This window comes from Amphiura filiformis, chromosome 15, assembly GCF_039555335.1.
Source record: "Amphiura filiformis chromosome 15, Afil_fr2py, whole genome shotgun sequence".
Lineage (NCBI taxonomy): Eukaryota > Metazoa > Echinodermata > Ophiuroidea > Amphilepidida > Amphiuridae > Amphiura > Amphiura filiformis.
In genome coordinates, this window is record NC_092642.1 from 52,412,770 (window position 1) to 52,437,314 (window position 24,545).

Below are 24,545 nucleotides of genomic sequence, written 5' to 3' on the forward strand. Positions count from 1 at the left end.
TGAATTTGACAAGAGTGTTCACTTTCCTCAACATGCTCAATCAGAGTACATGTTGATACTACGCTTTATTCAGTACAGTACATGTACTGTTATTAAGGGCCTGACTGACTATATGCATTGCAATGTTCAAAAAGTAGCCTGGATTCGAAACAGTAACCTCAGATTGTGCAGAGTCTATCACTTTCTCTTGAGTTGACCCAATAGCAGCAATAAACTAAAATTAAATGTGTACCAGATAGAAATTATTGGTCTTTGTGAAAGTTGGTTCCTATCCCAAGTCCAAGAGAAACACTAAAATATACTTAAATATGATGAAAAAACAGAACTAAACTTCCAGAGATCTATGAATCCTACTCTGGCAAAAAGAATCTGAAATTCAAATAACCCATATTTTTTTCATAATCATGCTACTCAGTAACATTTCATATAATTTTATATACAATATAATTTTGTCAATTATAACATTATCTTTTTTACTTACATCATCATCTCATGTGATAACCAGCACATGATTTTTTTTTTTTGAATTTTTTATTTTTTATTTTTTTTAACATTGATTTTTCTATGTTGCAGTACAGTACAAATCACATACCACGTACCTGTACCATAACCAAGGAATCTTTAGAATGGGAAAGAAAAACTCCTAGGAGCTTGATGTAATACTTCGGTATATTCCTGGAATAATTGTGTAATATTCGCACTGTACATTTTTACTGTTTACAGAATAAAGGGCATTACAACATAGTGATTTGAAGCGCACCTAATGAAATGAGCACTGATGTCATTGACTCGTCCAAAGTGAAACTATTCTAGCTTCTTACTTGATATCACTTCTTCCCCTTCAATATTCCTTGGTACATTGGGCTATTCCTGTTAAAATCCATATTCCCACTAGGAAGACATGACCTTAATCTTCCACACAGGGGGAGTGTAGATTTCAAATAGAGTCACCCGTTCAGGTGATCCCATTTGAAAGTCACACTCCCTGTATGGACTATGAAGGTCATGTCTTCTACAGGGGGTGTATGGGTTTTGAATGGAATAGCCCATTAAGGGAACAAACTGCAAGATCAATGAAGCCATACAAAAATAACTAGTTAGTTTAGTTTTAAAAAAACTACCCGTCCCCATCTGTAACAAATAACAATACATGATGGTTCCTGTAATGGTTGCTACATTCACATTTCTTATGCTGCTTTCATACTTTCCTGCCACTTGCAGCTCTGACAACAATTTTGATTCACTGTGCAGTCACACCAGAAACGCAAGCAGTAACCAGCGGCAAGCCGATATATCGATTATATTACTTCACCGCTTTACCCAAAGTGGAAGATCCCTAGAAGTTGGTTTCAAGTCAATTCAGGAGCTGTGTCGCTCTGACGTATAAGAACAGGATACAATTTTGGCCAATAAGCACAGAGTCATACTACCGCTTGCAGAAAAGTGCAAGCGGCATGCAGTAAAAAACCAGCATTGCATATTATAGCACTAGATGTTCCATGGCAACTCACACAACCAATTAGGAACTGTATAGGAAACTACTGCCAATCTGAAAAAAAAAATTCTGAGAAACTCAGCATCAGAAGGCTTAAGTTTGCAGGTCACTGGTCAATGGTTCTCAAATGGCAGCCTAAACATGGGAAACAAGCTAGAGTTTCCCCTAATAATAAGGATTACATCTAGATGTTGGCAGAGGAAGGATAAAGGGTTTGGCAGAGTTTGAAAAGTCATTACGGAAGTCTGACTACAAGAGTTGCCTTAAGAAAGTAACAAAACCCAAAGTTGGTCAAAATCAAATCAAAGCTTTTAAAGATAAAAAAAAAATGTCAGTGAAATTTAACCCCTTCACTACCTAATAGCATCAGAAGGCTTAAGTTTGCAGGTCACTGGTCACTGGTTCTCAAATGGCAGCCTAAACATGGGAAACAAGCTAGAGTTTCCCCTAATAATAAGGATTACATCTAGATGTTGGCAGAGGAAGGATAAAGGGTTTGGCAGAGTTTGAAAAGTCATTACGGAAGTCTGACTACAAGAGTTGCCTTAAGAAAGTAACAAAACCCAAAGTTGGTCAAAATCAAATCAAAGCTTTTAAAGATAAAAAAAATGTCAGTGAAATTTAACCCCTTCACTACCTAATAACTATTTACATTTATATGACTCCCACCATCTTTTGGTTTGCTCCATAAGCATGCTACTAATCTAAACCTATTATTTCTACACTTCTTAAAAACTATTTTTACTGATGTAAAACATACAAAAGTAATGCTAGCAATTTGCAGCAATATCAAAGTGATACAAATGGAATTACAATGTGACATCCAATGTGATAATAAATGGAAAATGCTGTAAAACTCTTAAAATATTGAACCATGATTTACATATCGACTGATATTTGGCACACTTTTTAACCCCCTGAGCACTACCTGCCGATCTAACATTCACCCCAATTTTTTGTGTGGTGAAATTATTATAACAATGTTGCTGATTGGGCCAATTGATAATGAAAACTTCTTTTTGACCAATCGGCAGGTAGTTCTCATGAGGTTAACACACTTCAGCTCTGAATGAAACCACCATCCATTTATAACTTGTCCATTATAACTATGGTGCCAATACCATATTACAAATAATATCTAATTTTGTACATTTTATGACCAAATTAATATAATAGCATTCTGATAAAAACAATGTGACTGTATGAACGTATATGTGAGGTAAAATAAACAAAAACTGCAAAAATGATTTGTAATAATATACAATGATGTTAAAATGGAATAAATATTTATACAATTATATGTATACCTTCACTTTTTCACATCTTCTTGTAGGCATTACATCACCAGTTAAGTGTCATCCAGTCTAGAGGAGTGTAGACTTTTCCCCTAGTTCAAACTCATGACAGAATGTGACCAAAAAAGCTACTGTGTGCTAGTGTCTGACCGATCAGGTCCATATCTGAATCGGCCGATTGGCCGATCAATTCCCTCTTTGATCTGCCGATTCGATCACCGATTACCAATTCCCCAATTGTAAACAATGGCTGCCATCGCCATGAGTAAATTTCACCTGTATGTTGAAAGGGTACTTATGCATAAAGTATTACCATAATTATGTATGCTCTGAGCACAAAACTACACTCCGTGCTCATTTACAATACTTAATTTGACCATGATTATTCTAAGTTCAATTTACCTTTTCCCCCTGATATCCGAGTCCGTCGAATCATTCGATCGCCCCATTTTAATATTGTGTTTACGTTCAAGTCAGTATTGAGTTTTGCACACGGCCCGTAGCTGACACGCACGTGTGTAACCCGGAAGTGTTGAGTTTTGCACGCGCCCGTAGCTCTCTCAATCTGACACTGGCGCGCGTGTGTAACCCGGAAGTATGCATGCGGAAATTACCTGATTATCTCAGCTGCGTGCCTGAATCACGGTATGATTTTATATGTTTATCGCCTACAAAGCTTGTTCTTTTGCTAAATTTCGCTTGATTTAAAGAAAGAAATATACCAATAAATGAATACTTGTTAAGCTTCAACAATTACTTTCATGATATTGGGTGATCGGTGCACTACATCGGCGGATGAAGGAAAAATCGGCCGATGCAGATCACTACCGATAAGCTAATAATCGGCCCGATTAGGAAGCTCCCGATCTGATCGGTCAGTCTCTACTGTGTGCATCATGTCTTGTTTTACCTCGTTCGAGCCAAAATGTGTCTAATTTCGGATATACTTAATGTACAGATTGCAAAATTGTGCATGCTTTGTAGAAATTTGTACTGATTGCGCCATCATTTTGTGCACCACATCAACAAGGCAAGTTTGCAATTTGACCTCCATTAACCACTTAATATCAACTCTTTGAATAATTTTCTTATAACAAATATAATCATATTTGTTAATATTACAAAATTAAGATTTGTACATGTAGTAATTTTGAGTTGTATTCAAAATAAATGTTACTGCATGATTATTTTCTACCCATTTTGAATCCAATTTCATAATCATATACCTTCATGAAATATTACAATTAGTCTTTAAAAGGGCATTCCGTGATCCATATCCTCATCCTTATCTTTTCTCAAAAAAAATTGTGATTTTTATACCACTTGAAATCTAGAATCGCAAAATACTCTTTTTACCGAATAGTATCCTAATCCTAAAGGTCTTGATTCTTAACCCATGAGAACTACTGCCATTCTTACAGCATTTCTGATTGGTAGATTATAAGATATATTCATCTGAATGACCAATTAAAACACAGCTTATATATTTAAGCTCAATCCTCTTCAGTCTTACCATGCTGCTGATTGGCTCAATATATCATAATAGTCTTCTTGTAACCAATCAGCAGGTAGTACTCATGGGTTTAAGCCTCATCAGCCCTACCACCATTCTTACAATGTTGCTGATTGGCTGAATAAATCAAAATAGTGTTCTTGTAACCAATCAGCAGGTTAATAAGCAATATTATATAACAAGAGGGCCCTATGGCAGACATCAAAGTGCAAATTTATATTTTAACATGTTAAAACAAATCAAATACTACACTTTGGAAATACACCACTCTACTACAGAAGTTCAAGTTTGTTTGACATCACACTGTCTTTTGTTCAATTTTCTTTTTGTGATTTGTGAAAAGTCAATATTGTTATGTTGGATCATGAGTCTATAGTATGTCCCTGTGTAAACATTACAACAGGTTTACCATTCATCTATTATGAAAATCCACTCCCAGTTTCAACACTATAGCACAGTTAGACAAATATAGGCAAACAGCAGGTGGGTGTCCTATATTGGGCTATTCCAGTTGAAACCCACACTACCCCTGTGGAAGATTTTGGAAATATCTTCCACAGGGGGAGTATGTTTTTCAAATGTAATTGGCCAGGGTATGTAATTTTGAAACCCATACTCCTCTGTATTATGGCTTTACTTATATATCCCACAACTGGAGTGAGTATTTCAAATGGAAGTTACCCAATAGTCTATTTTATTTGAAACTCATACTCCCTTTGTGGAAGACTATAGCTAAATCTTCCACAGAGGTAGTGTGGATTTTAAATGGAATGACCCATTCTTCCATAACCCGCAAACATCCTTAACCTGCATGTACCTGTAAAGTGTGTCAAGGCTTGTGGATCATCGTCTAGAGATGTTATGCCTGTGCAATAATAAATCGGATGGGGTGGGTGGGGAGGGGCACTCAACATAAATTTTGGTAGGGAGTGTGCGGCGCAACTTTGGGAACTAAATGATTTTCGGGGCAAAATAGGGGCTTTATGAACTGAAATTAGGGCCAAACTATAGGCTGTGGAGCTAACAAAATCCATTTTTGCCAAATGTGAGCTTAAAGACCTACAATCATATTGTCAGAGTTTGAGGCTCAGAGAACTGAAGCAGATCTAAATGTGGGGCTGAAGGAACTGCCGGAGAGCCTGAAAGGGGGCCCTTGACCGCCGCACATACATGTACCACCTTTACATGTGAGTGCACCCCCAGGATTAAATCATTGCATTTTTTTTTTGACTTTTATAAAATCATGATATTTCCAACCTTATTTTCATACTTATACTATATGCAGAGTTTTGTTGTATAAGGCCTAGGCCAAGTAAAAAAAATGTGTTTCTCGGCAAGACTTTTTTCTTATATCAGCGAGGGAGGCCATTATTATTTGTTATTCTTGCTTTTTTGGTTATTTTTTTTTCAAGATGGACATACCTTATTGATCATATTTTTGTAATATATAGTATTTAGTATTTATGTTTCATAGTGTTGTGCGTAGTATTTTTTCATTGAGAAATAGTTGAAAATGATGGATACACACAAAAAATAGATATGATATATTCATTTATTACTTTTTTCTCTGAATTTTTACAGTATTTTTGAAAATAACAAACAATAAATTGATGCAGCATTAAAATTGATCTTGGCGAGGGGACGAGAAACACAATATTTTTTTTACTTGGCCTAGATGCATTATTACCAAGAATTCTTATATTATAATTCATTATTGTTCTCTGTCAAAATCTTCTGGGAATAGTCATTGTTCATAAACCCGAATTTTGTTATCAACCTAGTTTCAGATCAGTCTTGGAACTTTTCTTCTCAATTTAACAATTAGAGATGATAACTGCACATCAGGTGTATGGACGGCATTGCGAAAAACAAAGCGAAAACATTCTGTCTTTGGCGCTAGCAAAGCAAGGTATAACTCAATGAGCTCACCCCTGAGGAATATTCAAAGGTCCAAAGCAAAATGTTTACTAGATTAAAGCAGTGAAAATCCATGTGCTGTGCAAATATGATAGTTGCACATGTGAATCATTGTATTGGATAAAATGTGCACACAAAAGTCGTTGTGTCACGCAATCCTTTAATATATCTGAGGCAGTTAGTGCATTAATCATCCAACAAGGAATTGGACTGGGACCTACATATGTCATCAAGTAAGAGTTGAGGATATGAATGGAAATTCATGCTAGGCTTGTCAAGCTCATACATGTACATGTTTCATTACTTTTGATTGTCAGTAAACTGGCAAGATTGATTGGAAGTTTCTAAACTGATCATTTTAAACAAATATATATATATACTGCGCCAATAAAGTATCCTTACATTTGGAAAAATAATCACAATTTCCAAACTGAACAATATTGGAGTAAAATTGTTTTTTTAATAGATGCACTGTCTAATCCTGCACATTATGACTTAGGGATTCAATCATGTTTCACCGTTGTTCATCACCGATTAACGACGATGCGACAGCGTCGTCTGCGTGGTTTACTTGCGAGGGCAGCTTTAGCTGCCCAAGCGAAGTAAACCACGCAGACGCGCCGGACGCGAGTTGTTAATCGGCGATGAACAACGGTGAAACATGATTGAATCCCTTTCAACAATGAAAACAAGCTACAGATCGTATAATTCACATGATTATTTCATAAGGAATGTCAGTTAAACATTGACAGTCAGCCTTACAAAAAGATCGGTGATTTCTGTTGATATCAGCAATAAAACTGAATAAAACGGCAATCTTTATCCGATACTTCCAAAATGCTGAATTCAACTTGTAAGCGTGATACGCACACTGCGATTCCAGATATGACGAATTTTACGTGCTCACGCGTAACACGGATGTGCGCTGGCGTTCGCGTATACGCTTACTGTAAAAGTGTGGGTTCATCACGGATTAACAACGGTTGGCTCCTGTACAAAAGTATAGGAAGAGTTGTTGAAACCACATTGAATCCAATGTGACTTCAAGAAGTAAAGTTACAAGCATTTGATTAGACGAAGGTCCGGTTTCAAAAGTGACACACTGGCCTATTCAAAACTCCACAGACCACAAATCTGGTTTGAGAGTGGTGAATGACTTATGCGTTTGGCTTTAATTTAAAACAAAAGGAACAAAAGAAAACTGAAACAAAAGAACTGACAAATAAAGTGAAAGTTATAAAAAGTACAGAGAAGTAAAAACTGAAATAAAAACTGCTTTAAATAATGCTTCATTGAAGAAACTGTGTTGTCTCTTTGCTGCGCTTGTCGGAATCTTTTTGCGCCTTGTATAGGCCAGTTTGTCACTTTTAAAACTGGACCTTCGTCTATTCACTTGCTTGTAACTTTACTTCTTGAGGTCACATTGGATTCAATGTGGTGTCATAATGTGCAGAATTAGATAGTGCATCTATTAAAAAAACAAATTTGCCCAAATATTGTTCAGTTTTGAAATTGTGATTATTTTTCCAAGTGTAAGGATACTTTATTGGCGCAGTATATATATTCACTGTGGAACCAGTGTAGTTTGCTAACATTTACAATGCATTGTCAGTGCTACACCCATCATTTTAAGTCCAAAGCTCATTGTATTTCTACGGATGACTTGCCATGGGTTAAAGGACTTGCATAAATGTAAGCAAAATGCACCCCAGATGGAATGTTAACATAGGAAAAAACTAGCAAAAATACGTTTGAATATAATTACGTTTATAGTTTTGACAAATACCTTGGATTATATAATACCTTGGTAAAAAGGCTTTTCAAATATCTTGAAAAAGGTTTCAATAAAATGACTATATCTTGGAAGTGTGTTTCTTAAAATCAAATTATCTTTGGATTTATCCATGGTTGTTTTTGGTCCATTTCTAACATTACTTCAAATAACTAAATCAGTCACTACAGAAAAGCTACATTAAATGATCCAAATAATCCTAATTGATTGTTAAATCTGGTCCATGACTGTTTTTTAATCATCATCATCCATTTGGATCCTAGCAAAAGAATTTCTCTTAATCTCGGCATGGTCCTTTGTGGGTCACATGATGGTGCACAGCTTGTTTAGTGAACGCTGTGCCAATTTATCATTATGTAATGAAATTAGCCAATCAGAACCCACTTCAGTGTTTACACTGCACACGCTAAAATCGGCAAAGATGATGATAAATATTATGGATATGGATTCCCTCTCTTGAATCTAGTGCATAAACTTAATATATTTACAAGAATCTACACAGATTCTCGCAAATCTCGTCTTGAGAAACTTAGCCAGAATGGATTTTCAGATTCTTGCCAAATTTCTGACCCTGCCTTCGTTTGCCCAATACAGATGCTACATCAGGGAAAAAGTGCAGAAGATTTCTACTTAAGGATGTAATGACACATTTCACTCATGATCACAAACTTTCATTGAACTTTACAATTTGTTGATATTTACATTTCTGTGGATAAGTGCAATAGCTGCCCTGTGAACATTTGCCAATTTACACACAGTATATTGTACTCATCTACACATAGCAGCTAGTCAGCTACACATGGCAGCTATTGCACTTACCCACGTTTGGCACTGAGCAGTCAAATTACTTGTGCAATGGGCTATTGCAGTTAAAATCCATACACCCCCTATGGAAGACATGACTTTAATCTCCCATATGCGGGGTGAAGATTTCAAATGGATTAACCCATCAGCTAACTCCATCTTAAATTCACACCCCCTGTGTGGAAGATTAAGATCATGTCTTCCAGAGTGTGTATGGATTTCAACTGGAATATCCCAACTGACCCATGGCTTGACAAATCTGAGTTGTTCTTGACTTAAATATTTCTGTTCAATGTGTAAATTTTATAACACAATCAACCTAAACAGCATTACAAATCACCAATCTTTCAAACTTAATTACAAAGAATACAGAAGCTAAAATAATTTATCACTAAAAATACCAAGATCAACCCCTAAATACAAGCAATAAGCTTTCCTCTAAAGTATAAGCTTCAGTTTAATTATAAACAATAGACTATAATTTGCTACAAGTGATTATTTACTAAAAATACATATCCACAGAACAAACTTCAATAAAATAGCACAAATTATTATTTTTCCTTCATATAGTTCACTATATCTGTATCAAAACTAGTTCCATTGTGATAATTAATAATACATAATTAGCTTGTCACATCATTTATATTTTCACATTATTATACACAAACTTGTCTTGTGAATTGGGATCTATCATACCCAAATGATGTAGTATATTATGACATTGGTGTTAAACTCCTCACTCGTCCGAGTCTCTGTACCATATTGGCTGTTACTGCAAAAATTTTCTGTAAAACTTCAATTGTATATAGGGCATGCACAAGACTTTGAAAAATTAATGTCAATGTTATTTGGACAAAAATAGTTCACCTTTGTACATAACATTTATCAAATAGTTGAGTCAATGGAAGTAGTCAGGTTTTAAACTGTTCTTTAGTGTATGCATATGAGGCTTACTTTTTTGCAATGTCGCAGGAAATATTGCTGTGAATCAACCATTGGTATTGATACATGATGTCAAGAGAGGGCGCCATTACAGATTTTTTAACATTGAAAACCTGTTTCTGCTTTGGGCGCTACTCGTGCTCAGTAAATAGCCTACACTCTGTTTCAGAGAAGAACAGCAGTCCCTTGCTCAGATTGACGCAAGCGCCCTGTTAATGAGCGACATAAGCGGAGATTTGTTTGTGCTGAACAATGTTTTGACGCATAATCGGCCAATCAAATTAACGCGTCTGTTGTTATGATTGTCAGACGATGGTATCAGCCAGTCAAAACATCCCTGTTCCGTGTTTACGCTGTGCATGCTCTCAAAATGTAAACAACTGCCGTTCTTCTTTGGTAGAAACTGTAAAATACTTCACATGTTAGACAGTGACGGTTTAGAATCCACCATTATTCAGCATTCTGCAAAAATGATATCCACATTATGTGCCACATTGGGATCTCACAACAAAGGGCTATTTTTCAAACAAATTCCAATCCACAAGCAAGATTTTTAATTAGTATTTCCTAACCATGTGCATGTGCATAATAAATCTGATCCGATTTAAATATATAATATACATACATACATATTATTATGAAACAGAAAAGTATTGCATACGATGCAAATTTTTCTGCTTTTCTCTACTTATTTTGCCTCTCTTGCATTTTGCACAAGGTATTTGCACTTGAAAGTCCCGGTATAATAGACCTGTTTCATCTCCAGGGGGCGCCTGTCAGGAAAATTATCCAAAGGCAAATTTTTGTAACTTTTGTAAACACTTAATCCAATAAAAATATCCTCTGTGTTCAAATTCAATCTGACGATTCAAAAATACGCACTTTTCATTATTATTATACAATTTCTTATTTACGATGACAAGCGCCCCCTACTTGATTTGACAGGTCACTATTAATAGTAGAGCTGAACATACACTCAAGTTGCTTAAGTGACAAGCGAATGAGGTAGAGCACTTTTTAATGCTGAGAAAAGCACGCCCCCTCATTGGCCAAAAACCAATCGCTCATCGTTGAGTGTAAATTCAGCTTAAGACATGCATACAAGATCACTGATGTAGTCTCATTCCCATGTGAAAGTTGTGTTGTATACCCATACAAGCATTTAACCAAATGTATGCAATCAGAGGGTGGTTGAAGGATAGTTTTGTATTGAAGCAGGTTGAATGTACTTTATTCATAATGGACAATTGCATAAGACCTCTTTGCTGGTAAAGAAGCATAGAATGCAAGGGTCCTACAAGTAACTTGTTCTCAACGCACTATGAATTATGACTTCTGTCTGGTTTATGGCCCAATTTCCAGAATTCCTGAAAGTTCCAGAAAATTTACATCCCTGTATATTCCACTGTGGTAATTTGTTTCTCTACCTATTTTGAATTATAATTTTTTGATATAAAATTATTGACTTCATAATTATTATCCAGTCATCTTGTACACATGTCTTGTAACACACAAATTAACAACTGCTTGGCAAAAAGAGTTGACAACTTACCATTGACTTTACTACATACCATCAATGGATATTTCCGGGACTTTGTTTGCATCAAATATTACAAAAACTTGCAGTACGGGGCATTGGCAGTAAAGGGAAGGGGCAAGGGAAAGGTGAGTGAATCCTTGGTGTAAAATATTCATGATTTAGACTCTATTCAGGAATTAAGCAGCTTATGGAATAAAGCTGTAAAATCTGTTAATAGATTCCTGTGCTAGGCTAAGTGTCACTGCAGCCTGAGTGCAAGAGAAAAGTATAACATACAAATGAGCATTTTAATGAGCATTTACTTAAAAGTAAATGAAACCTTTTTTTGTTGTTGACCAAATGCATTCTGATAAGGAATACTTTTCTTGTAAACTGTCCTTTCAGACCCACTTTACTGGCCACTGTAGAAGTGCATCTACAGGGGTAGACTGGGATAGCTTGGAATTCCTCAAAGCTCCATACATACAGCTATGAGAAATTGTTACAGTGGATTATCACCATTGGGTCCAAAACACTGCATCTCTGGCATTTCATGGCCAAGGCTACAAAATCAAAGAATAATTGGTGTCTTCAAGCTAGAGCATTTAACTGTTTGCATATGTAATGCTTAGTGTGAATAATTGGCCTAAACATTACACGCAGGTCGCAGGTCGCAAATAGGCACACACTTGAGGTCAAAGTTTGTCCGGTGTTTGGTACACTATTTGTCATCTCCATAATGGGGTATTCCAGTTGAATCCATACACCCTGACATGACTTAAAATCTCCCAAATAGGGAGTGTAGATTTCAAATGGACCCATCCATGCAGGTAATCCCATTTGAAATCCACGCTCCCTGCATGGACGATTAAGGTCACGTCTTCCACAGGAGGGGTATAGATCTCAAATGGATAAGCCCATTGTGACATGCACTGGTTCTCACTGGCACATGTTTGCAGGGAGAACCTCGTTTTGGTAGCAAGATGGCGGATCTGTCCAAAAGGGCGAATAGGCCGAGGAGTACCAGCTGCAAAATCTATTTCGTACTTACTGGGTTTTGGGAGTACAGATGATTAATGTGTACAAAAGTTAAATCGTAAGATATTCACGTCAAATGATGGTTAAAAATAGTAAATAATGCTCATGCCATTGCCGGCACCTAATACCATATGTGTGAATAATACTGTTAACTGTATTCTCTATATGACATCAATATAAAATATCTCACTGTAGATGAATCACAGTACATATATTGTGAATAAAAAACAGTTAATTTGACATGATGTATGTTGGTACCATTAACAGTTTTCAACATGCTGCAATCTACCAAGTATAGCACATGCAGCAATGCCTGACAAACTTGCATTGGGTTATTGCAGTTAAAATCATACACCCCTATGAAAGACATCGACTGCTCTAGTGCCAGAAGTGGGTAAGTGCAATAGCTGCCCTGTGAACATTTGACAATTTACACACAATATATTGTAATCATCTACACATAGCAGCTATTGCACTTTCCCACTTCTGAGCAGTTGAGTCATGACGTTAATCTCCCACATAGGGAGTGGGAATTTCAAACCAGGTTTACCTGAATGGGTGACTCCATTTGAAATCTACACCCCCTGTATGGGAGATTAAGGTCATGTCTTCCATAGGGGTGTATGGGTTTCGACTGGAAAAGCCAATTGCATGAAAATTACTTCTTTGGTCAAGGACCATAATGCTAGATATGACAAAACAATACCCCTACAATGTTATGTTAGCTTACCAACATATTCATATGTGTACTCAACATTGACACCTATTAACAATGGACTACACTTTCAAAACCGAGGTTGCTACTATTGTGTACATCTTCCACCGATCGTCAGTTGCAATGATAAGTTCTCAACTCTTCTAAATTTGGCAGACATTTTAGCTTGAATGTTTGCAACATAATGTTCCTTGCAAGTTTTGCAACATTCCTCTTTTATTATGGCGGTGTTATTGGTATTAATCCTCTTTTTGTCAGCACTTCTGTTAGTTGTGTATATACTGCTACTTGATTTTCTGGGCTGAGGTTGAGGACCTGCTGGACTAGTTTGGATGGGTTAGGAGTTCTGTGGAAATAGAAAAGAAGTAGTATACTAGTATGCAAATACTATATTGTTTGAAAGGAAATAGGAAAACTATTTTTCCTAAAGATAAAAATTGTTTATAATCCATTACCCAATGATTTCACATATGTTGTATCCCCCCACTGATGGTGTTCACAGAAGCGCACTCACATGGTATACACACACACCCTACCTGTGTCTTCTGGCAACTACGGACATTGTGTATTGCTATTGCTTGTCTATTGTGCTTATTTTTGTGTTTATCGCTGTGTATAATACACAGAACAAAATATGACAACTGACCTACCGACCTTCGCAAACTGCAGACGGTGCTCGTTTTCAGGTAGGTCCCCAATTTGAATGTACCAAGACTTGCGTGCGAGTCCTTTGTTGTAGGCAAAAAAAGTTGCACCCCACACACAAACAACAAATATTGAGACTAAGAACATTCACTCAAACAAACATTGACTTACTTGATAAATGTATTAATGTAAACATAAAGGAAGGAAGCCATAAGGAACTGGCAATCAAATCTATCCATGATACCTCCATGACCTGGGATGACATCACCAAAATCCTGTAATAGAAAAGTTATATGCAGATTAAAATTATGTGATTTAGACACCAAACTTATTCCACTAATCTATGTTGAATATTTTCAGAGTTTGTATAATTTACGTGAAAACACAAATAAACCAAATTCGTTGACAACTATAAATTGGATGGATTGAGAACCATACACAAAGTTATTGGTTGAGCTGAGCTATGAGTTCAAAAATATTTGGGCGAGACAGAGTCAAGCACAATATTTTTAAACCACACACCATATTGTTTGTATTAAATGCCTGGGGGCATTGCATTGTTTTCAAAAAGCGGGGGATTAGAAGTGAATTTTCAGTGAAAAAAACCTTAAAATCGGCGGTGACCTTCTAGAATCACTCGCTTCCGGCTTCAAATTCAAGATAGTGGTGGCACACAGAAACCGCATTGAACATGATATTTTTTGCGGTAAATACAACAAAATTACATACGTAAATCCATAATAAAAGTTTGAGTCATAATAGGTTTTGTTGATGTTATTTAGCAATCATCAGAGGCAAGTTTTAAGCTTACTCACACGATATGGCATGGATAGTTTTGCATTTCAATATTTATTGCAGTGGGAGGGGGTGTTTAATACAAACAAAACCGTACTTGTACTATTTTGTCCACGAAAAGTACTATGACATCTACAGTAAGCATGGAAACGCTTGTCAACAACATCTGGACAAATTCCTCAGTTGCAAGTCCAACGTATGAGCTCCAACTGTTGAATCGGCATATTTAAATTCAGTTTTATGCCAAGTGAACTGCTCGCTAATTGGTTCTAAACCACAACATACAGAAAATTATCTTTGCCTGGTTTAATCTATTGATATCTGCTACTGGGCTCATTGGTAACTTGTATTTCCTAATAATCACTATGTGCAACCAACATCTGCGAACAGTAGTAAATTTCTAGCTGGCAAGTTTGGCTGTAGCTGATGTCATATATATACATATAGCCATGGAAGCTGGCATCAAATTGTGGGGCTATGCGATGCTGGGTGGTTTACATTATGATGTTCATAATATACAGGCAGGGTGCTAGACTGCCACTATTGTAACATACGTGTACATACATAACATATTTTGTATCCATCTGTATAATGATACAAGAAAGGTATTTGGGAGTATGTCAGTCTTTGACTTCACTGATGGGTATGCACGGAGAAGCATACCTTAATGTTACTTGTAGCATTTTTTATTTTATTCCCATTATCTGTAATCACACAATGAAAAACTTTACTGCTGTTTGGCAAATATTTAACTTGAATTTAATTTAATTCTAACAAAGTTAGAACTTTGAATAAACAATACCGAAACTGGAAGGGGTACTGTGCTATTCCAGTTGAAATCCATACACCCCCTATGGAAGACATGACCTTAATCTTCTGCATAGGAAGTGTGAATATCAAATGGGGTTACCTGAATGGGGGATGCCATTTGATATCTACACTCCCTGTGTGGGAGATTAAGGTCGTGTCTTCCATACGGGCTATATGGATTTCAACTGCAATAGCCCATTTAGTTTCCCCTTCGCTTACCTTAATTTTGAAAGCTCTCTTGAAACCACTTGCAAAGAATCCGCCAAATGGACTGACGAGTGATGCGAACAAACCAATGACAAACGCATGGATCTGTGCTGGCATCATGATGACTGTCGTCCAATTTAAACCAACCTGTAAGATAATGAAATTTATATCACTCATACATAAATTCTAGACAGTTCATTGGTTGATTACCATTTGCCATTTTTACTATCACCCTCTCCGTGTGATAGTCTTTACCATCATGTGCTCTGGCGTAGCGCGCCTGCGCCAAGCCGTGCGCTGACTCTTGGACTCGCCGATTTAGTAATGGGGTGGATCCCAAAATGTGAAATATATCATGGCAAAACATGGTGTTATGTTGATGAAAAAATGTATTTCCTACCTTAAATAGTATTTTAGTAATAGAATTTATGCATGAGTGATATAAAACAAATATTAACTGTCTTAATTAGGTGTAATGGTCGAAATATAATCACTCGGTGAAAGATGTATTGTTCCATTCCACTCGCCGTTCCCGCTCGTGGAATGGAACAATTCATCTTTCACCTCGTGATTATATTTCGACCATCACACTCATCAACAGTTAATATTTGTATAAAAACATGATTCTGGCATAAAAAATATTTTGAAAAGCATTATCTACTACACAGTGGTCTTAGACTTTAACTCATAATTTTGATGTAGCTCGGGGTCATGCATTCGGGTCCCTGTGGCATCAACATGTTGTGCAAGCAATGCTCTTCATCCCTATTGCCTCTCCCCACCAGGTGTTATTCAATGCCGGAAAGGTAACAGGCCATCCCGTCAGCAACATTACATGGTGGAGTCAGGCCCAATAGCTTTTAGTTTGAAAGAAAGATGGGCACTCAGGCCTGTGAACACAGGTTCGTCCCCTTTACCTCAATCAACAACATAAAAATGAATTGACATGGACCTAGCATATTTCAAGCTAAATTCTCCCTCTGCAATATTTTTCAGTGCCTACCATATTGTTTGTAATAAAGGCCCCGGGGCGTTGCATTTTTCCAAAAGGGGGGCGTTTATCGAAGATGAATTGTCAGTGAAAAAAACTTTAAAATCGTGTTAAATTTCCCGATGGTACTCCTGTAGAAAAGAGGGATTTACGGCTATACTAATGGCGACACACATGGAAAATATCATTTTCGAGGTAAGTACATCAAAATTACACCCGTAAGTACATCATCAAGCAAGAATCTAGCGAAATTCTACCATAATTAGGCAATGGAATGGATGGAAGTGTGAGTCATAAAAGGTTTTGTCCATGCAATTTACCGATCGTCCCTGACCATGCTGACAAGACTGACTGACTGATGCCAGTTTTAAGCTTACTCACACGATATAGCATGGAATTTTTGTCAATTTTTCACAGAAAAATTGGAGGGGGGGCGTTTATTAGAGGGGGAGCGTTTATTACAAACAATAAGGTATATATCACAATATATTATAATCTAATACAAATAAATTTACATAAAATTAATAAATAAAATAAATAATAAGGTTATCTTATCCAAATTTATGTTCTCATTGTGGTAGCAGCAAACCTGGATCATATATTATCATTTTGGTGTCATATTCTGCAGGCATTCGTTTATCTTGTTTACTAAACATATCAGTTTCTATCGCATGTATATTATATTATTATCGTCATTTTACCACTGTACATTCTGTAATGACAATGAATTTGGTTCCACACCAACAACACTTGGAAGTACTTTACGAATGGGAATGTTTGCATGGCAAGATTCTTACCAAGGATAGAATAACTTGAATAAACCCTGGTATTGTGTATTCTTTGTCAATGAAGATATAGCTTGCTTGGCATTCCATCTTGAAAGTGTGAGTTTCATCATCAAACTGTAAAGTAAAAGGGAAGTAGCAAATCATTAAGCACTCACAGATGACAGAAAGGCTCACAATTGATAGAAATGATAAAGTAGAGGGAGGGAAAAGAAGTGGGTGTAAACACAAGCTAAAGAAAATGCACTCCAAATTGGCTGAACACAATGCCTAAGAGTTGGCATTTCCAATTACGAAATAAAAATCAAACAAATGATTATCACTCAAATAGATTATTTGAAATCATAAAAAATAGGCCAATGTAGATGATTATCTAACCAAAACAACATTGAATTGTTCATGATTAATAAAATTCAAGCAAATTGATTTAAATTGAAAAAAAAAATCATATAACTTAAATCGCAATTTAAATTAAAATGATTTTTAAAATTAAGGAACCCTATTCAAAAAGCTGCTTCGAGTGTTAAATTATTTTGGTGGCAATGTCTTTTTTTTTCTCCTGTTTTATTTTATTTTGGCATGTGTCTGAACTACATTACACCATTTTAATACTAACTGGATCAGATCTGGTTACAAGTATTGTACATGTATATCAAAGGTTTTGTTATCATTTTAGCCAGTTAAATTTTTAATGCGCTCTTGCAGCTTTTATTCATCAAAGCTGAAACTCTGACAATGTACATTTTGTTGGTTTCTGGTGCGAAATGAAGTTATTCCAGTTGAAACCCATACTCCGTATGGAATACATGACTTTAACCTTCCACAAAGGGTGTCTGAATTTCAATGGGATTACCTGACTGAGTGACTCCATTTGAAATATACACCCCCTGTGCGGGAGATTAAGGTCATGTCCGCTATAAGGGGTAAAAGGCTTCCAACTGGAATAGCCCATTACATGATACTTACCAATGCAGGACATGAAAACAGCTGATATGGAGCGAGTAGTCTGACCAACTGTAAATACAAAATTTAAAAAAATTAAACTTATATAAACTTTTTAAAACAAATTTTTTAAAGCAAATCGTAACAACTTTTGCCTGCTGTCTCAAAATGCCATGCCAGTATATTTTCAAAAATATTACATTACAGCATAATACTTTTACTGTGAAAATTGCATTATACTTTGATCAGCTCGTAATCGGCGGGAAATGTTAGGCTTTTACCACTACGCCGAAAAATAGATCCACATTAAGAGTGATACATTTGAACCTGTTTGGTCTATATTGTGTGTGTTGAATAAAATAGGCAAAGTATAGGACTTTAATTAATAATTCATGATACTTCTGACGACTTGTAACAAGACAATTCTTGAAAGAAAATATATTGATATTAATCCGCGATGTTATAAAGGCCCGCCGATTACGAGCTGATCAAGCTGTAATTTTGAATGATTCTATGTCCAATTCATTCAATTTCAAGTTGATAAAACTTTACATTGGTGATGCCATATTAGATTTGAATCCGGAAACAACTGGAAGTGAGTCATAATTTGTGATTTTTAAGCTTACATGGGGAATATTTCATTAAAAATTAGCCTCAAACAAATACCATGCTTTCAAAACATTGTAAACCCAGGCTGATTATGACAGGAAATATGTTATCAAGTTGTGGTAATTCTACTCGGTGATACTTACAAAAACACAATTACCTGCAAAATCTTCCCAGGTTTTCATATGGAACAGCCTATTAACTGCATTATTCTGGTTGAAAATGCTATATCAAATTTCCTATACTTATGAAGTTGTAGTAATCATAGTATACAAATATTGACTGCTATGAGGGGCATGGTTAAAATTATAGGCCCAAGGTGATCTGAGATGTTTTGAGATCACTGCGGGCCTATAATTTTAACCATGCCCCGAATAAAAAGCAGTCAATATTTGTTTTATATACCAAATCTAAAGATTCTTGTCATCTGTTTGGTTAAAAGCATCGATTTTGGGAAGAGAAATTAATAGATTCAATGTGAACGGCACAGATAACAATCTGCGATTTCCGCGTAATTATAGTGCGCAAAAACATTAACGTGTGCATAATATCATTTACGCTGGGAACAAAGCACACACAAAACTATGCCCGGGGAATAGTTACTTTTGCGGGCATAGTCAAAACTATGCCCGCGCTTTTAATCAATCAGATGGCAGGAATCTTTAGATGAGGTATATAAAGAGTAATACTAATACTTACAAAGACACTAAATAAAACTGTTGCGAAACCTCCACCAATGAATCCTTCCCATGTTTTCTTTGGGGACAGCTTGATTAGTCTGGTACGACCAAAGAAGAAACCTGTTAGGAGAGAAGATTAGAGGCCATTTAGTAATTGATCACCAAACTAGCTGGTAACACATACATTGTATATCAACTGCATTTACATGCAGTGCTGTACGGTGCAAAAACTGATTGAGGAGCCAATGGCTCCTAACTTTATAAATTTAGGCGCCCACATTTTGCTCCCAGGTGCCAACTGAACAGCCATGTACATTGAATGTTCATAGCTGCTGTACTCTGATCTACATATTCCCATCGAAAGCTATATACTTCATAGGCCGCATGTACAGTGTAGGCCTATATGTTTTCCAGGAAGTCCCCATTGAGACATGATAAATGCATATTCATAGCATACATTCGTACTCTTGAATGCTACATGTACAAATACATACATGTTTTGTTTTTGGTGATTAAAAGCTTCAGCAGTTGGTCGCCATTGGCGCCAGGGATTGAATCATTAGTCGCCATCAGCAAAAATCTAGTCGCCAATGCGCCTAAAATGGTCGCACCGTACAGCACTGTTTACATGTAGTAGTACTAGTAGGCTATATAATGCGCTACTCCACTTGAAATTTCCCATGGAAGACATGATCCACTTGGCCTCAGCAGATATGGAAACACTATATACTTCACTCCTAAATCTTAGTCCAGAAGAAGTTGAAACTAATTAAAGAGTTACAGAAGAGAAGACCGATATACACATTTAAAAATTTTATATATTTTTAAGCTACTTTGTCAAATGATATTACTTTTACTACTCACCAAACATATACGCCATAATGTCATTACAAATGACAGACATTGTTGATGTGATAAACCATATTAGACCTTCAAATAAGCTCTGAACGATTAAGTTAGACTGGGTGACTACTATCAACAATGCGATGTGTGTCCAACCAAACTGTACAAGGAGAAATCAAACAAAGTTGGGTACATATAAATATATAAAATATCATTGTGACTTCTGCATAGAAATTGGTGTCTTTTTATAACTGAAGAAGATACTATTATTTACATACTTTCATAATTGGAGCAGGATATCAAAAATTCATATAATGGAATGAGATCAAGCTAGTATTTTGAGGACTCCTTTATTGAAAAAGCTGCAAAACTGTGCATTTTAAATGTGAATGTAGCACATCAAAAAGGGGAAGTGTGCTTTCAAGATATAGACTAAAATAGATAGCAAAAAATATAGAAAATAATGAGAATTTCGGATACTTTTTCACTCATAAAATATGAATAACTTGATCAATTCTAGCAAATGAGGTGTCATTTTAAAACTCAAAATTGACTTCACCTGCAAAGTCCCCCATTTGATGTGCTGCATCACATATGTGACCATCCACCACAAATGAGCCCAGAAGTTGGCAAATGTGATTTTGAACTACAGTGCAAAATTTCAAATTTGAAATGTTTCATACTTCTCTTGTGCAGTTGCAAAGTTACCCAGCTATACAAAAACTAAAAACTAATCTTCTGGAGCTGGTTTCAACAGGAATAATAAAATTAAGTGCAGTTTTCTCAGTGTTGTGCTCTGTTGTTAGGCATCATTTCAGGATATCGTACAATAAGTTGGTTGAAGTGTCATTTTAAAGTTTCAGGTATAATTTCCAAATCTGTAAAAAAACTCAACTTTACAAAGGGCCGACTTCTGGGCTCATTTGTGTTGGATGGTCACAAATGTGTACGTCCATATCAAAACGATGCACTTGTCGGCTGCTACATGTGTCTCTTTTTTAAAACTTTCAAGGGCACGGTGGCTCAGTGGTTACAGCCTTGGACTCATAATCTGAGAGCTTGCTCGACGTGCGTGGGTTCGATTCCCCGTCCCACCACCGTGTTGCGCCCTTGGGCAAGGCGCTTTGCCTCGCTTGCCTCACCCCACCCAGGTGCAATGGGAAGCTGTTAGGGGTAGTCACAGTCGTTGTACTGATGGACCCTGCGCCACTTGTAGGCTGCAAACGTGGTTCCGACATATTCTAATGACGGCGGAATAAATGTAAAGCGCTTTGAGGCTGTTTACGGCATAAAGCGCTATATAAATATCTACATTTATTCATTTATTTTTCATAAGAGCTAGGTATAACAGACTCATATCATGTGGAGGTCACTTAAAATCAAGTCACATGGTTTAGGAATACAGAGAACATTCCTTAGCCATGTGACTTGGGGATGGTTTTAAGTGACCTCCACTTGAGATGGAGTGTGGTATTTATTCCTAGTTATTATGTGAAATGAGACACATGTAGCGAACAAGTGCATCATTTTGATATGGATGTACACAAATGTGACATGATCAAGGGGAATGAGTCACATGTCGACCCTGGTCGAAAATGAGTTTTACATATGTTTCTAAAGAGAACATTTAGAGCTTTTTGAAACTGAAAACCCCATGTTGATACGACTTTTCTTTGCAAAGTTACATCAATTTATCAATCGCTGAAAACAATATAAAACAAAATAATTTTAACACTTTCTTTGCCAATATCTCAAAATCAATATTAGCGACATCCGACTCATTTCCCTCGATCGTGTCACAAATGTATTTGATACTTACCAAAGTAAATTGCACAAGATAATGTGATTTCTTGAGGGAAAGCACAAATAAGATGAAACCTGGAAAAAGAAAAAGATAACATCAAATTTAAATTTCAACAAAGTCATTTCCTACAAAATCTGATAAAGGTCAAGTGTTCAGAATTTAACTTTCAAATCCTGTTCAAGATAAAATGTGACCCATCACATCAAAACCAACCATTTGGCTTCAGAAATGAAAATGGAGATTTAAACACTGGGGTAAACTGCTGTTTTAAGCTTTAAAATGACACCTTGCTTGTTGAAATCAGATAGAGTAAAAATGTTTTATGAGGCAAAACAAGCATGAATTTCTTTTTATTTTGTTTATATTTTTTAATCTTCTTTAATTGTTATCTGCCAATGAAGCCAGCCGTGAAGTGGTCGGTTTTGATGTGATGGGTCACAAATGTGATGTGATCAAGCAAAATCAGTCTGAAGTCAGATCAAATCAAATTTCACATTTTTTTATTCCTAAAAGTAGGCATTTGTTAGCTTGATTTCACCGAAAATCTGTTTCTATCATCTATAGTCAGAAAGGTTTTTTTAAATGTTTAGTCATCACAAAAACAAAGGGATTACATAAGTAATACTAAACATTTCCACCCATGTCTGCAAACTGAAGTTTCCACCAGGGGTGTCTATTCTTCCAGAAAATTGAAATTATTCCCTCACCCTACCGCGCGGTGTCACATCCGTCCCCAGATTCTTCCCCAACTGAAAACCCCAAAATGGACCAAAAGGGAAAATTTTAGGTTGGTTGCTATATCCGGGAGGGGGAGAAGGGGGGGCACTCCCATATAATGACATACATACGTCATGAGCCCATGAAAAGACCCCATTATTTTTGGCAAATCCTACACCCAATGACCCTGGGTTTTTTCAGTAGCCTACACTGAATGACCCCCTTTCTTGAACAATTAGTCCTCAAAATTGAAATTTCAGCGCACTTCACACACATTTTGAGCAAAATAAATGAGTTTTGTCTATGTTATACTGTAAAATTGGGTAAAAAGCTATTTTTAGATTGTCAATGATGTGAAATTTTAGGCGCTCCCATACAAAATCACTCCATTTTTTACATTGCCAACACTGAATGACCCCCTTTTTTCTGAAAATTTCCACACCGATAGACCCCTAGTTTCATACGCTGGCGGGCACAGGTATGTCACTTTCATATTCGAGTGCCTCCCCGGGTGCTATCTACATGTAATTTACCTTATTTTCTTGTTCCCTCCCTTCCCTGACTGAACATAGATGTGTTGTGAGTTGTTCTATTCTGTCTTCCCTAAAAACATCAAATTATTTCCTAGATGGTACAGTCTGGACAATAAACCATTGCATCTAATGACTATTATGGTTCAAAGGGAAGACAGGCTGGTAAACACCTCTAGGCTCTTTATTATTTTCAGAGCTAGCTGTGATTTATTATTTACTAGGGGTGTGAGAGTTCAGCTTTTTTGTTTTGATTTTCAGCTTTTTTTTGTACCAGTACACTTGCTCTGTATAAAAGTATAGGATCTTCCCAAATTGCAGCTTTTTGCTAGGTGTTTTGAGCTTTTTGCTATCTGGTTTTTGCGTCTTCAGCTCTTTTATACATGTGGTGACTCGCATGCCCCTGATTTATAAAGCATAAAAATTAAAATTCTTCTGTTGCAGAGTTCGGAGAATGCCACTGAACTATTGCATCTAGGGAAGAATAATCAAGGATTTGGATCTGAAGCTGAGGTTTAAAAGGGAAGATAAACTTGGACAATAGAGCTGTTAACTAATTGATGGTTCTTCCCTTAGAATCCCAAATGCTTCCCTAGATAGGCAGATGTCCAAACTAAAAAGCAAATGGATTTTGTATGAAATATGCAAAGCAGAGCTCCCTTAATCTTAGTGTGCAAACTGTGCATTATTACCTATAGTACATGTATGACCAGTAGTCACTATTGCCCAACTTTTCCCTGTTTTATGATAAAGTCCATGGTTTCCCTCAAATAATTATTTTTGGGATGGGAATGGGTAAAAGCCAAGGGACCACTACATAAACATGCTAATGTTATGTACCGTACCCATTATAATTCTTCCCTAAATGACACTTGATGAATAAACCCACCCTGTAGAGCAGTCACTGCCAGCCAGTGACCATCTATTTCATTCCAAAAATACAATAAAACATAATAATACATGTTCCAGTTATAGATTTTCCCCCAAATTAGTTAATTTTATTTTTAATTTTCCTTGAATCCTGTTGACTTTCTTCTGTTTTTCCCCTCTTTTTTTTTTTTTTTTTTTTCTTTTTCAAAATGCAAAATTCTTCCCCAAAGGGGTAAAATTATTCCCTCCCCTTTGGGGGCGATTAACGGAAGAATAAACGCCCCTGGTTT

The 24,545-nt window shown here is 36.3% G+C and overlaps 1 protein-coding gene across 1 annotated transcript in view; it reads right to left on the minus strand.

Moving 5' to 3' along the window:
• Positions 1–11,948: 11,948 nt before the first annotated feature.
• LOC140171826 (phosphatidate cytidylyltransferase 2-like) overlaps positions 11,949–24,545 on the minus strand; it is a 38,193-nt gene continuing 25,596 nt past the window's right edge. Inside the window, exons 6-13 of the mRNA XM_072195159.1 lie at positions 22,154–22,212; positions 20,356–20,494; positions 19,511–19,611; positions 18,230–18,277; positions 17,276–17,380; positions 15,500–15,634; positions 13,847–13,950; positions 11,949–13,376 (exon numbers count right to left, since the gene is read on the minus strand). Of these exons, the coding sequence (XP_072051260.1) occupies positions 13,250–13,376; positions 13,847–13,950; positions 15,500–15,634; positions 17,276–17,380; positions 18,230–18,277; positions 19,511–19,611; positions 20,356–20,494; positions 22,154–22,212 (818 nt within the window). The 3' untranslated portion in view covers positions 11,949–13,249. The remainder of the gene's footprint in view (positions 13,377–13,846; positions 13,951–15,499; positions 15,635–17,275; positions 17,381–18,229; positions 18,278–19,510; positions 19,612–20,355; positions 20,495–22,153; positions 22,213–24,545) is intronic.